This window comes from Lepidochelys kempii, chromosome 25, assembly GCF_965140265.1.
Source record: "Lepidochelys kempii isolate rLepKem1 chromosome 25, rLepKem1.hap2, whole genome shotgun sequence".
Lineage (NCBI taxonomy): Eukaryota > Metazoa > Chordata > Testudines > Cheloniidae > Lepidochelys > Lepidochelys kempii.
In genome coordinates this window covers 2,971,705-2,987,228 of record NC_133280.1, presented here as the reverse complement: position 1 = coordinate 2,987,228, position 15,524 = coordinate 2,971,705, and the positions used below count along the sequence as shown (strand labels likewise).

The window sequence follows — 15,524 nt, the reverse complement described above, 5'->3', positions numbered from 1 at the left end:
TGCATTGGCACGTCATGTTCTCTCCAATAAGCTAAACAGATTGAGCTTCCTTAGTTTTACTAAGGCCTGTTTTCCAGACCTTGTCATTCTCGTAGCTTTTCTGAGCCCTCCCCAGTTTTGCCAGACGTCCTTTAACATGTGAACACCAGAACTGACCTAGCATAGTTGGGACCAAGAGGTGAGTCCCTTACATAGCAGTGCACCAGGTGGCCTCCCTCACCTCCTTAGTAGTCCTAGAGCAGAACTCTGAACACATGTGTGAGATTGATCAGGTTGGTGGGTTTTATTGAACGACAACATCTGCAGAAAGTCAGATTTTAGTATAAAAAGGTTAAGAGCTGAAAACAGACAAACTACTCAATTTTTTTCAAACCCAACATTTATAAATTAGACCACACTGTTATTAACGCTGCATTTAAATACAGAAGCAAATTAAACAGAAAATTCATTAAAAAGATCCAGCATTCTACAAATGACTATTTACAGTATTCAGCAGCTAAGAGCTCTAGCAAGTCAGTCAATATGACTCAAATAGGGCAGGATACTTGGGAACACCCAAGAGGGAAACTTGGCCTGTAACAGTTTTTCAGTGATCACCACTTTACCCAGGGTCTCCCCAAAGATCAGACGCACCCCACCACACCTGCTCCCCGCCTCTAAGATACTCTGGGAAATCCTCAAATCCAGTTGCTGAAGATACCAGAATAATCTGTGCAGTGTTTAGGGGCAGACACCATGTGCGATTGATGCTGCTCCCAGCATCTTGAGTGAACTCTACTGGACCTCACCTTTCAGAGAGAGTGTTTCAATTTCAGGTCACAGCCAGGGGACAGGGTCTAGTCCACACTGGGATTTTGGAATCTTTCAAGAAACTAAACCTCCAGGATAAGGTGAAGGAAGAGATGCACAGCCCTCGCTGGGAATTCAGGGTGGAGAGGCAGGGTTGGGCCCATGCCCAAGGGCAGACTGTCCCTCATGCCACTCTAGCAGCTGTTCTAGCTGACTCGGAGCAGCACTGGTAGGCTCTCCCTGAAGCTCAGGATTCACAGAGCCAAAACAGACATCTATGATCTAGTCTGGTCTCCTGGTAACAGGCGATTGGGGGAATTACTGGGTGAAATTCTGAAACTGTTCTTCCCAGGTGGGGAGGCCAGGAAGGAGGAGTTGCATGTAATCTTTGAGGATGAAGAAAGCTAGATGGGCCTCAGTCCCTGCTCCTCAAGAGGGGCCCCCAGAACCTTCCCCTTGGAGGAAAACAGTCAAATGGGGTTTAAGTAACTGAGGAGAGAGGGGGGCAGCTGGGCAGAGGTCATGAGAAGCAAGGTGTCATACACGAGTTATATTTGCTGCTGCGTGTAACTGACCTGCCATGGCTGGAGGTGGGGCAGAAGAGGAGGGTCTCTAGTCAGCTGTTCTGGGGGGAATGGGATGGGTTTTGGCAGCAGCACTTGACCACGGCTCCAAACCTCAGAGCCCAGCAGGGAGCTATCCTAGAAGAAAAGCCTGACAGTGTCAGCAGCCTCTTGGCTCATGGGGGCTTTGTGAACCTCCTCCAGTTGGAAATCCCTGTGAGAGGAGAGGAGTAAGGTGGCACATGGGCCCAGAGTACAGCTGTTCTATCTAGGTTATAAGAGGACCCTATTCACCTCACCTCTCCCCAGCTTCAGTGCTGGGACCAAGCGAGCCCCTTGAAAGCACAGTGGCTTTAACAGCAAAGGTAACTGATCAACTAAGACTTAGGACAAAGCTTTGTACATCATTGACTCGGACAGCAGCAGCACTGGTCTGTGACTGCTCCCCCAGCTTGTGCATTCCACAGTAACCCTTCTCCCTGTTCAGGGCTACTCGCCCATTCTGGGAGCTCCCATCCTTTGAGTTCATTGGACCCCGGTAACACTAAGTGGTTATACCTACAGGAAGAGCCTGTTGCTGCATTGCTCCATGCTAGACTCTGCCAGCTAAAGAGCTGCTAATGTGAGGAAAGGTTCCTCTCTGAACTGTCACTGAGGGTTGCATTTCTGGTTTCTGTAAACACCAAGTTACAGAGCTGCAAATCTGCACTTCTTTTAGTCTTTCAAGTGGCAGTTAGGTTAGGATTGTTCCAGCTCTGTGGGTTGGATTTTCAGGGTGGTAGATTTCAGCGGGTAATACCTCCCTTTCCATGTCTTCCAGAAGATGCCCTGTTTCCGCTCATGCCTCTGGCGGGGGATGGAGCGGAAGTACTTTCCGTTGAGGTTAGCATGGCCACAGGTACTGAACCACCAGCCTCCTAGAAGGAAGGAAGAAAGGAAGAGGCAGATTTCAGCCAATGGGAATTCTCACAGCTAAAAAGTCCCATAACAGGGCAAGAAAATCACCCCAGATTCAGAGCTATTGCTTCACCCTCCCTTCGAAGCACAGTCTGCCCCTGCTGAGCTTTGGAAAGTTAAGAGACCTGAAGTGTGTACATGACATGTGTTTCAGAGGGTCCCATGCTCCAGGGAATTCCAACACTACTTCCAGGTCTGAAGGAGATCAAGCCATGCAGGCAGCTAGGCCTGCATGGCCATCAAAGAGGCCAGATTAATGCAAATACTTTATAGCCCCATACCAGTCATATGGAGCCCTAGGTGGTAGGGCAGATCCATTGATGCAATAGGACGCGTTATTAGTTCCATTTTGCAGTTAGGGAATACAGGCTGAATTGCAGCAACTTGCCCAGTGACACCCAGCATGGAGGGAGGAGGGGGGCATATGTGCAGGCAGGGCCGATTCTAGGATTTTTGCGGCCCCAAGCAAAAAAAATTTTGGCCACCCCAGCTTTTTTTTGGCGCCCACCTGCCCCTGGCTCCGCCCCTTCCCCAAATCCCTGGCCCCGCCTCCTCCCCCGGGCATGCCACATTCCCCCCTCCCCACCCCCCTGCCCTAGCTCACCTCTGCTCCGCCCGCTCCCCTGAACACCTGGCAGCTCTGCTTCTCCCCCCTCCCTCTCAGGCGAGGGAGAGGCAGCGTGTTCAGGGGAATAGGTGGAACGGAGGTGAGCAAGGGTTGGGATGGGAGTGCAGGAAGTAACCGGGGGGAGGGGGGGGGTGTGGCCCCAGGAGACAGGAGCAGACTCCTGGATGGATAGGGTAGGTGCGTTACACCGCTAGCAGAGCTAGCCTTGTGGGAAATGCCACCGTTTTGGTTCACACGGGTCGTCTGTTTCATCTGTATTCAGGTTACAGTTCAAACAAGCCAAACATTCAGACATAGGTGAATTCGCGTGTTAAGTCCATGAACTGGCCTCCTCCTTTGCTTGGATAGTTTGAGTCACTGGGAACAAGCTGGGCCAAGTTATGACTTTGTAACAGAACCTGGAACCATGAGAACGTCACCTGGTTTCAGGTTTGATTAGAGTTGCTCGCACAGCTCCCTCTGTGGAGCTCATGGTCCCATCCCCATGGAGGAGGAGGATGGCGAGGCAGGCGACAAGGTCAGAGTCAAAATACCCAAATGGCCGTTTTTCACCAGTGCCATCTGCCCCAAGCTGTCGAAAGCAGAGTTCAGTTCGCATTGCGCCAAAACAAGGAGGGTCTTACACTGGAAAAGGAGAGCTAGGCTTCAAGCAGCTTGGGGCAGATGGAGGAAGACCTACCCACCAAGAGAAAGAATCATAGAATATCAGGGTTGGAAGGGACCTCAGGAGGTCATCTAGTCCAACCCCTGCTCAAAGCAGGGCCAGACCAAGTACTGCCCCCCCTTCCTTTTTTGGCCCCAGATCCCTAAATGGCCCCCTCAAGGATTGAACTCACAACCCTGACTTTAACAGGCCACTGCTCAAACCACTGAGCTATTCCCCCCCCCCCACAACAGACTCTTGCTTAGGAACATAGCACCTTGCCTTTGCCAGTACTAACCTGACAGGTGCTTGGCACAATTAGTGTCAGCTTTGAAATCGTTGTCCTGATCTCGAGTGGAGAAGGGCAGCTGTCTGAAGTCCCCAAGAGCATTTTCCAGCTCTCCTGACACAGGTCCAAGGAGACTGAGTGTGTAGGCGGTGTTCTCTCCACCCAGGCTGAATAGGAACTGAATAAGCTGAGAGTTTCCTTCCCAGTCTTGCAGCTCAATTGAAAGATTGTACCTTCCCTCTTGGACAATGTGGTATATTTTCTCCAGGCCCAACCAGAAATCACCTGAAACAAGGAACTTTGCATGAGTTGGCATCACACACAAGCGCTATGCAAATCAAGGAAGATGTTAGCATGCAGTGCTAGGATCACTCCAGATTCTCTGGTGAGCACAATGTGCCTAGGGAGGTCAGTGGGTGCATGCACCCTTGTGTGGTGAACTTCATAGAATATCAGGGTTGGAAGGGACCTCAGGAGGTTCTAGTCCAACCTCCTGCTCAAAGCAGGACCGATCCCCAATTAAATCACCCCAGCCAGGGCTTTGTCAAGCCTGACCTTAAAAACTTCTAAGGAAGGAGATTCCACCACCTCCCTAGGTAACACATTCCAGTGTTTCACCACCCTCCTAGTGAAAAAGTTTTTCCTAATATCCAACCTAAACCTCCCCCACTGCACCTTGAGACCATTACTCCTTGTCCCGTCATCCGCTACCACTGAGAACAGTCTAGATCCATCCTCTTTGGAGCTACCTTTCAGGTAGTTGAAAGCAGCTATCAAATCCCCCCTCATTCTTCTCTTCTGCAGACTAAACAATCCCAGTTCCCTCAGCCTCTCCTCATAAGTCATGTGTTCCAGTCCCCTAATCATTTTTGTTGCCCTTCGCTGGACTCTTTCCAATTTTTCCATATCCTTCTTGTAGTGTGGGGCACAAAACTGGACACAGTACTCCAGATGAGGCCTCACCAATGTCGAATAGAGGGGAACGATCACGTCCCTCGATCTGCTGGCAATGCCCCTACTCATACATCCCAAAATGCCATTGGCCTTCTTGGCAACAAGGGCACACTGTTGACTCATATCCAGCTTCTCGTCCACTGTAACCCCTAGGTTGCCTAGCCATTTGGTTCCTAGTCTGTAGCGGTGCATTGGATTCTTCCGTCCTAAGTGCAGGACTCTGCACTTGTCCTTGTTGAACCTCATCAGATTTCTTTTGACCCAATCCTCCAATTTTGGCCCAACTTCCTCAATCCCTTCTCAGCCAGCTGTGCCCACTCGTCCAGCTGGGTGTTCTGCTGCATGAAGATCTTTGGTCCATCTCTGGGAGGGCGGGGTAGCGTGGGCATGGAATTTGCTTGCTGATCTGGAAAAGCTAAAATAAAAAGAATAAAAGTCTTCCATCATCTGCTTACCGCTAAGGTCTCCAAAGCCATTCCTGTAGGCTTCCCAAAGCTGGTCGAAGTCCATGGAGCCATCCAGACGCCTCTGAATCACCGTCCAGCCACCTTCTGCGGGTGGAAGAGATTGTTCCTTTATTTCAGTTCTGTTATTTCCAAGAACAGTTTGCAGAACTCAGAATGGCCTAGGGTGCTCCCCTCACTTACCAGCAGTCATGTCACAGTAGACTTTGAAAGGCTGAGATCCAAAGGGCTGGATCTGAAACACACCACTGCTTCTCTCCCCTGCCAGGAAGAGCTGCTGGCAATCCAGCGGGAGCTCTGCAAAAAGACAGAGGGGGAATTTAGAAGAAGCTGTCTCAGCATGCTACTCTCAAACAGTTTTGTTCACACCACAATCCTAGCAGCTACACACTTCTACAAATGAGCCCAGCTTAATCACCACTTTGAATGCTACAGCTAGAGATGGTTTGTACAGCACCTAGCACAATAGGGTCTGGTCCATGATTAGGGCTTTTCGGTACTACGGCAATAAAAGAAGTAATAAAAAATAAAGCCCTAAAATTTTCCAAGGCATTTATCTCCAGGCCCTTGGGCTTGTTTCATTTTGTACAGAAGTTACTACAGGACTCAAAGAGCCCAGGTAAATAGACACCTACAGCCAACCAGAGAACAGGGCCAAGTGTGTAACCCAGGAGGAGGAGCTGGTGAGACAGGTCACATGAGCTATGCAGAGTCTGCAGACCAGGGGCAAACAGGTAGCAGCATGGTGCGGCTTCCAGACATTATCTCTAATGAGGCTAGATCGTAGGAAGGGGTAATGCTCCTTTCCCCCCCACCCCACCCTTGCAGAGGGCAATAGCTGCAGAATATTGTTCTAACTCACCCAGACTACCACTAATGCACAAACTGCTTGCAAGTTCCATCTAGCTCTCAGATGGGACTGTAGTCATGCCAGCTACTCACAGCATTAGGAAGATGTGCTGCCGGATGGCCTAGTGCATGGCTTGTTGACTGACACAACAGCAGGTGCGGATCAGAGACCATGAGCATACAGTGACCCTTTTGCCCAGAGCCCCTCATAAGACCAATGCCCCCATAAGCAATGAATAGGGGGAAGTGTGGGACCAGGCACAACCCTGGTGGGACTCCCAGTTGCAGGCCAGGACTGGCTCAGACACGGAGAGGGCTGCCCTGCCAGGGCCCGTGGGAAGTCACCAACCCACAGCTGCCACTAAGGCCACTGGCCAGAGGCTCTGACTGTTCCCTGCAAAGCATCAGCAAGACTAATTGTAAACAAAGAGAAGTTCTGCTCCTCCTCTCCCCAGATGCCTGGACTTTGGCCTCGGCTTTACTGTAACTGCCAGCAAATCACCATTTCAACAGAACTGGTAAAAGTCCATTGGGAGCAATCAACAGGCCTAAGAAGAATCCAGTTATAAAACCTGAGTCGAAAGGACAGGAAGGTGTCAGGACATGCAGGGACTTTACCCAGCTTTGCAGAGCATCAAGGAACAGCCACAAAATCAAACAGCTCTTTGTCTGCCTGCAACAGGTGGCAAGAGCCCCTTTCCTAGCACCTCCCCAAACAAAGTGAGGTCTGTTCCTAATGTAGCTGCCTGGGGGAAGCTGGGACAGTGCCCTTTGCATTCAGCTTTGAAACATATTGTCTTTGTTCCCTTGAGCTGCAGGGACAAAAAAAATATGTCTAAATGAAGACAGCCCCCTCCTTTGGGTTTGGCGAACTGGAGCTTGGATTCTTGTGCAGCTGCCATAAGCACAAGTTCAAGAGGAACTGCAGGGATGTGAGTGTAAACATGAACTTTCCCCCACTTCCTTTGCCTTGTTCCTCCACTGGGGAGCGCAGGAACTTCGTTCTCAGCACTGAGCTCCCAGGCCTGGAGGGGTTTTACTGTAAAGCAATGTACAGTATGTCTTGCATCATACAAAGTAGCTGAGCTCTGGTAGGGGATGAGCAGCACTTCACACAGCTATTGGGGTTCCAGAGAGAAGCTAGCCTTGCACTGAGGGCTCAGAGAACTCTCTAGGCTCCAGCTCAGAAGGCCCCGGGGGTGGCACTGGACTGGGCTCTGAACTGGCTCCACTGTGCTCCAGCCCATGCTGGAGCTATCTGTCGGGTTTGGTGCAGAGGGCTCTGGAAACGGAGGGACTGCAAGGGAGCATACTCTCAGCAAACCCTCACTTCAGCCTCACACCCCCATTTAGACAGGTTTCAGAATAGCAGCCATGTTAGTCTGTATCCATAAAAAGAAAAGGAGGACTTGTGGCACCTTAGAGACTAACAAACTTATTAGAGCATAAGCTTCCGTGAGCTACAGCTCACTTCATCGGATGCATGCAGTGGAAAATACAGTGGGGAGATTTTATATACACAGAGAACATGAAACAATGGGTGTTACCATACACACTGTAACCAGAGTGATGAGGAAAGGTGAGCTATTACCAGCGGGGGGGGGGGGGGGGGGAGGACCTTTTGTAGTGATAATCAAGGTGGGCCATTTCCAGCAGTTTACAAGAACAGGAGCAGGGGAAATAAACAAGGGGAAGTGAGCTGTAGCTCACGAAAGCTTATTGGTTAGTCTCTAAGGTGCCACAAATCCTCCTTTTATTTTTAAGGGAAATAGTTTTACTTTGTGTAATGACCCATCCACTCCCAGTCTTTATTCAAGCCTAAGTTAATTGTATCCAGTTGGCAAATTAATTCCAATTCAGCAGTCTCTCCTTGGAGTCTGTTTTTGAAGTTTTTTTGTTGAAGAATTGCCACTTTTAGGTCTGTCATTTAACACAGCCCCAGCCACTCACCCCCTCCCAGCTGCTGTGGAAGGGAGGTAAGCAGGACGGGGCTGTCCCCCAGCAGGGAGGGAAGGATGCTGCTCTCCCCCCACTCCCCCAATGCTGGGGGTTGGGTGGGACGTGGGGGTCCTCTTTCCATTCCCATCTCTTGGGGTGCTGCTGAGAAGGTTCTGTTGCTGCCCTCACAGGAGTGAGATTTTCAGGAATCTTCCCCCCCTGAATGTCCATTTGCTCCCTGTGCTGGCCCCGAGCCCAGGGCTCTTGCTGTCAGAGCTCAAGCTGAATGCTACAAAGAGTATTGCTAAGGCCTCTCCCACCTTAGTGTCTGGGCAGCAGGTCCAATGGGAAGTGCAAGAAGCAGCACTTGGTGCCAGCCACTCTCCATGTGCCCAGGCCAGCAGACAAAAGAGCCCCTCCCAAACTCCACCGAGCACCCCACCCAGTGGGGTCACACTGTGGGGTGGTTGTTTTTAATATAAAGCAAGTGACACCAAGATGCTACAGGGATGGAAACCCCTGTCCAGGCTTTAAATACCACTCTCTGCGAAAGGCAGATGCCGGGATAAGGGCTCCCCGCAGCCTCCTTGCACCCGCCCCCCTGCTCTGACATCAGCATCTGAGTCTGAAGTAGGGGAAAGGTTAGCCCAGCCTGGGAACGTGCTGGGGGAGGGGTTTCTTCCCAAAACAATGAAGCAAGCCTGCTCCGGGGGAAGGGGGAGGGACGGTTAGAAAGGACTGTTAACTTTCACCCAATTTCCTTCCAGCCAATCACCGTGCTGCCTTTCTGATCAGCCATGCTCCCCCCTCCCCCAACCCACGTGGGTCGCACCCGACTGTCATAATAGCTATTTTCTTGCTAAGGTCTGAACTTTCACCTAGTTGACTCTTTGGGCAGGTTACTCCTCCTCCCTCCCCCATAACACCATGAAACCAGATGCCCTGAGCAGAGGCGAGGTGGTGGGTTGACAGCTGAAATCACCATTCACCAAGGAGGTGCAGCAGGGTAACCTCTCCCCACGCAAGCCTGCACAGACGCCAGCGTTCAAACAGGCGGCCGAACGCTGGCCGTCATGCACCGGCCTCTCGGACTAGCATCAGCACTTGGGCTGGGCCATCAGAGCCAGGTCCCACCAAGTCATTCATAGACAAGACCAGGCTGGACCAGGCCAGTCCAGAGGCGAGCTACCAGATAGGGTGACCAGATGTCCCGATTTTATAGGGACAGTCCCGATTTTTGGGTGTTTTTCCTATATAGGCTCCTATTTCCCCCCACCCCCGTCCTGGTTTTCATACTTCTGTCTGGTCACCCTGCTACCAGAGGGGCTGTTTAGTCATGTCAGGGTTGTGACAAATAGCACCAAACCACAAAACTCACTCACCTAACCTTCATCCCGATCCTGCCCCAGCTCACTCTGCTGGGCCAAGCAAACAGGATCTGGAGAGAGGGCTGAGGAAGGGGCTGGGGTTCTTAGTCTTATCCATTACTTTAGTTTGTCATGGGCTGGATGCAGGCACTGACCAGTCATCCTAAAGCTTCTGACCAGCAGAGTGGCGGATGCGTGTCTCACACAGGGCCAAACACAGGTGAGTCAGCAGAAATTACGGCAGGGTGGGCTTGCCTCCCAGTCTAGGACGTAGACCCAGGGGCTAGAAGAAATCACATGCCGCATTTTCTCAGGACTACTCACTGCTTCCCTCTCTAATCTGACCTAACTATCTGCAGGAATGATGCCTGGATCTCTTGCCAATCCATAAGTCAGGCAGATCACACCACACTGCCCCAGAGAGATTGTTGTTTGCTGGGGCCAAGAATCTTTGAGCAGCTCCTGTTGAACAGTTACCTTCTTGCTGGGCTTTGCCAGATGTACCACTCTGCTCAGCTGCTGCTTTGTTCCCCTGCTGCAGCAGCTACATTCCTAACTAAGTGAGGTGCAGCTAGCTCCATAACCTCAGCTCATTTTGCTTTAGAAGTCGTAGTTCTGACTTTAGTTTTTAGTGTTGTTAGTTGTGAAGCTTTAAATCCCCCGTGGAAGAGCCTGAGCCCACAGGCTCATAAAAATGAAGAGTGAAGTGTTTATTTAAAAAAAAATAAACCCATAAAGGAACGTTAAAACAACAAAGCCCAGCAGAATTACTCCTTGGATGGCCATGTATTTATGGAACGCGTCAAGCGGAGAGTAAACACTGTTCCTTGAACACAGGATTGCATTCCAGGCTCAGTTGTTCAAGTGTTTCTTTTACTCCCAGTAGGAACTGTTTGCTTTGCTTTCCCCACCCCGCCTTCCCCAACCAAATTATTTTGGAATCCCAGCACTGTTGGGAGACTAGGGTTTAACTTTTGCCTACTTGGCGAGCTGCCAGGGAGGAGAGTGTACGCAGCGTCTGAAGACATGATCCGCCTTTTGCAAGTGATTAAACCTCTTGCTCTTGAGGTTGTTTCAAACTTTCAACTTTTGCACAGTTGACCGAGTGCCATGGAGTCTGTTAACTTGTGTTCACTGGATGTAAATAAAAGGGCCATTCTGAAGTTGCTTAGGGGGCTCATTGCCCACACGACCCCCAGTGCAGCACTGGGGGACGGGCTCTCTATACGCAGGGAGCAGTTCTGGGAACCAACCTTTGGAGTGATGGCTGCTAGGAATGAAGGGAACCAACAGCCCAGGGAGGACACTGGGGCCAGCACTTGCCGGAAGGCTTTCTCCTTGCTGATCACGGCAAAAATTTAATTGCAGTTTCCAGTCAACAAAAGTGATCAGACAAATGAAGAGGAGCTCAAGGTTTGGCCTAAAAGGGGAACCTTGTCCTGAGTGGAACCACCATTGCCATCAACAGAATAAGCATGGCCTGCTCCACAGTGAAAGAGACCCAAGGTTCTGTAACTGTTGGTCCTGCTGGCCAGTCTTTGCCACAGCCTGTAATAGTCAGTATGCCCCAGCGTAGAGACAGGGTTAGGGGAGATGCTGCCCTCGTAAGAGCATACAAACGGCCATACTGAGTCAGACCAAAGGTCCATCCAGCCCAGTACCCTGTCTTCCGACAGTGGCCAATGCCAGGTATGAACAGAACAGTCAATCAAGTGATCCATCCCGTCTCCCATTCCAAGCTTCTGGCAAACAGAGGATAGGGACACCATCCCTGCCCAGTCTCATGCCAGCCATGTAAGGCAAGGGCAGAGGGGAACTTGGGAAAGGTTTTTAGGAATGTGGTGCTCTAGTTTGCTCCTCATTGTCCTAATATAGAGGACTTTGGTTCCAAGAACCCAGTGTGACCAATGGCTAACCCAACTCAACTGAAAGCTGGCTGGAAGTTCCCCACATGCAGCATGCTATATTTTGGGCTCTCCCTGTCTGCATTCGTCTCTTATGCTCTTTGTTCTCTGCCTAGCCCCTGGCTCTGTGTTTTGCTCTTTCAGGGGCAGCAGCAACCAGATAATAGCACTTTCTGCTTTCAGTCTTCCCACATGCTAACTAACTAGCCCCCCTCTGAAGCCATTCTGCCTGGAGACCCTCCTGTGCTTGACAGAGGAAACCCACTTGCCTTCTAGATCGTTCTTATTTGGATCAGACCCTTTACGCAGCCAGCCGGAGAGCCTAGTCATTTCCCTAGTCTGCACAGAGCTCCTGTCCGGGGAACAGCCTGCAGTGCATGGCCCAACAAGCCACTAAGCCACTCACCTTGGTCCTGCTTCCACTGAATTCAGCAGGAATATGCAGTGTGATGGAAGCAGAGCCAGGCTCTTTGTGCAGCCTGAAGGAGGTTGCTCCAAAGGTCACAGGCCCAATGAACGTGCGCGCGCGGGGAATTGTTCAGCAGTCCAGAGCACTAATCTGGGACTGGGATTCAAAACCCTGCTCAGCCACAGGCTTCCCAGGTAAGCCTCCAGCTCCCTGCACCTCACTCCCCCTCTGTGCAGTGGAGACAGCCTCAGCACTTCCCTGTTCATGGGGGTGTTGGATGGTGAGGTGTTCAGACCCCAGAGTTCAGAGTAACAGCCGTGTTAGTCTGTATTCGCAAAAAGAAAAGGAGTACTTGTGGCACCTTAGAGACTAACCAATTTATTTGAGCATGAGCTTTCGTGAGCTACAGCTCACTTCATCGGATGCATACCAGAGTGACACAGGTAGATAGAACCACAGCTTCCCATCTATTGCCTGTCCTTCGCTAGTGGCAGATGAACCCCACCCCCACACTGAGGGATACAGGATATGGGAAGACTCCCCAGTTGCATTTCAACCCCCAGATAGAACAAGATACCTCTGCACAAACCCAATGACCAAGTGCTACCACCCTGGCCTGCCAGCCTCATTCAGCCACTTCATCCATTTAGCTACATGCCTTCAGGCAGAATTAATCTGCCTCCCATGGGCATTCTCCATCTGAGGCTGAAAGACTCCTGTAAAATCCTTAAATCCCTGCCCAACTGGATCCTTGGATCCCTGCTAGATCCTGGATGCCAGACCCTGACCACACAGCAGATCCTTCCAGTTCCACTCAACTCCCGTGAAAGCCAATTTCACATCCTGAATCAGGACAATTGAACCTTTTGTTTCTGGGCTGTAGCTGGAACTGCTGACAGGCCGACTCTGCTCACAGGGTGGGAGGGAGGTGACAGATACTCACTCTGTGGCTGTGCAGGTTCCACGCTGGTGTTTTGGCTCTGGTTGGTGGGTCTGATGTTTTTCTTCAGGTCTATCCTCCACTTTAGACTCTGAGTTTTGTTGTCCTTAAGATGCAGAGGGATCAACAGATTGACCTGTGCCAAAAGCATGGACAAGTTAGCGACTTTTATGGAGCAGACTTGAAACACTGATCCATAAGTGAGCTGGTCTGCAACCCAGAGCAGTTAGGGGTGACACTGCCTGCCTGCTCCAGGATCAGCCCCGAGTGATGGCTGAACTCACCTGGGCAGATTATACAACCTGTCTGGGGCTCGGAGCGCCTGTGGTTTTGTACAGCCGTGTCAGCCAAGAGTTTATTTTGCAAACAAAGTAAGAGGTAGCAGAGCAGAGCACCTCAGGTCTAGGCCCAGGTCCAATCTATCTGAACCCCCTCCCCCGTTTCAGAGGGTGAGGGGGCTTGGATAAAAGGTTCCCACTTCTAGCCTTTGATCCTCTGGGTCAGACACACACAGAATTTTGTGCAAACACAGCAGGCCCTTTTAAAGCCCTGTGAAGCTAAAGGATTCCTTCTACCGTCCCATGACAGCGATGAAGCCCCTGGGCTGGGTCCTGAATTATTAAGTTAGATTAGGCTCTCAAGAGGCTCCCAGCCTGCGGCCAGCGTTTGCTGGTGTCCGTCTCTGCTCCCTAGTTGAACCGCTACTAACATTCAGGAAAAGTCCCTGCGGAACTTACTTTGCTCTGCAGGCTTTTAATCTGCAGGTTCTGCTTGTCCAGCTTGTACTGCTGCTGTTTGACCTTCTGCAAAAGCGCCTCGATTCTCCTGTTCTGAGCATCCATTAGGGACTAAAATGCAAAGAAAACGATGAGCTGGCAAACCCCTGTCCCCGCTGCCGGGCGAGGGTCGCTCTGGGGGCGGGCGGGCGGGCCCGGCTCTGCCCCACGTTTGCCCAGCTCCGAGATCAAGGCTGGGAATCCCCCAGGCTACTTTTGGTTTTTCTGCCTCTGGCGGCTCGTCCGGCACGTAGCGCATGAAGCGCTCAGTTGACAGCTCAGCCCGCCGGCCCCAGCGGCCTCCCCTTCCCGGCAGCAGCCCCCAGGAGAGGTCAAGGCGTCGGCGAGAAGGGAGCGGCAGCCAGCCTCGCCGGGTCGGGGGCTCACCCAGACCGCGGTCCCTGGGAGAGCGGCGAGCGGCCCGGCACGTGTACGCGCCCCCCGGGACACCCCCCCCCCGGCCAGGGAGCGCGGGGGGACCCTCCCCCCCCCCGGCCAGGGGCGCACTCACCTGCAGCGTGCCCAGCTCCGTGGCACTCTGGTTCTCCGAGGGCCGCCCCTGCAGCACCTGCCGGATCTTGCCCTCGAGCTGCTCCAGCCGGCCCTGGATCTCCGCCTTGTCCCCGGCCATTTGCTGCAGCTTCTCGCGCAGCGCCTCGGAGAGGCTGAAGAGCTCCTGGTCCTTGCCCTGCAGCTCCCGCACGGCGGCCCGCAGCTGCCCGCCCTGCTCCTGCGCCTCGCGGGTCTGGCGCAGCAGCAGCCCCAGCGAGCCGTTGTGGGCACTCAGCCGGCCGCCCAGCTCCCGCAGCTGCCCCTTGGTCTTGTCCACGTGCTCCTTGAGCCCGTGGCCCAGCTGCAGCAGCCCGTGCGCGATCACGTTCACCTCGTCCCAGGAGGCGAACTGCACCTTCCTCTCCTTGCTGCCGGCCGGGAAGCCGCCCGCCCGGGGGCCCAGCCACGCCGCCGCGCACAGCATCAGGGCTGCCCCCGCCAGCCGCATGGTGCCCGGCGCGTGGGAGCGCAGCGCAGCCGGCCCGGTGCAGAGCGCAGCCCGGGGGCCCGGCGCGTGGGAGCGCAGCGCAGCCGGCCCGGTGCAGAGCGCAGCCCGGGGGCCCGGCGCGTGGGAGCGCAGCGCAGCCGGCCCGGTGCAGCAGCCGGCTCAGCCTAAGCGGAGTAAACACCCAGACCCGGCCGCTCCCCTTTTATAGCCTCCCAGTGCACCTCGCCGCTCTGCTTTGCATAATGACGGGGGAGTGCCCTGGGGAGCGGCCAGGGAGCGTCTCCGGTTTCGCCGCCTGCCTCCCCGCGCAGCGCAGCCTGGCACGGGGAGAGGGGGCTGAGCCCAGCTCCAGGCGTGCAGGCCCCCTTGCCAGCGTGTCTCCCTCCAGGCTGGAGCTGCGGTCTCCCGGGCACGCGGGAGCTCTTGGGGCCGGGCCCTGCTTGGCGTGTGAAGTTGGAAAAGGCCGGGAGCCCCCAGTCCCTACCTGGCGGGAGGGGATGAGCTGCTTCCAAAGGCGGCTCTGGGAGTTCCCTGCTGGGGACCTGCCGCCCCAGCCGCCACCGCCCTCCCAGCCCCGGCGCTGCTCTCCAGGAGCCCGCTAAGAACCGGAGGAGGCATCACCCAGGGGCGCCGCTGTGGGTTTCCTCCCGAGAAGGGAGTACCCCCGAGCGAGCCTCCCAGACACAACCCAGGGAACCACGCCTTTGCCTGCACTAACCACCACAAAAACACCTTGTGCCCTGGCCCAGTCCCAGCCCTCTTAGAGCAAACCACCGGCAAGACCCTTGGGCCTGGTGGGGAGCCTGGCTCGGCTGCTCCAAGCCAGCCCATGGGGCACGCCTGGGTGTCAGTGACCATGTCACCTCACCCCTGTGAAGGAAAAGCCCCATCAGCTGCAGGCCTGGACCTACCCTGAGGAGGGGGCTGCCCTAGGGCTCCATCTGGATGCTTTGTGCAGGGATAAGGCCTTGTGCCCTTCTCAGTCTCCTTTCCCTGCTAGATTTCAGCTGCATGTTCTCCCCTTTTGGCCCAGGGACTGGCTGGGGTGGGCATG

General features: G+C 53.4%; 1 protein-coding gene across 1 annotated transcript; it reads right to left on the bottom strand.

Annotated features, from left to right (window-relative positions):
- Positions 1–550: 550 nt before the first annotated feature.
- ANGPTL4 (angiopoietin like 4) lies at positions 551–14,627 on the bottom strand. Its single transcript, XM_073324028.1, has 7 exons — positions 13,982–14,627; positions 13,432–13,542; positions 12,698–12,830; positions 5,471–5,584; positions 5,279–5,374; positions 3,879–4,154; positions 551–2,269 (listed from the first exon to the last, which is right to left on the bottom strand). The coding sequence occupies exons 1-7, from the start codon at positions 14,468–14,470 to the stop codon at positions 2,091–2,093; spliced, it is 1,398 nt and encodes a 465-aa protein (XP_073180129.1). The 5' UTR covers positions 14,471–14,627; the 3' UTR covers positions 551–2,090.
- Positions 14,628–15,524: the final 897 nt, after the last annotated feature.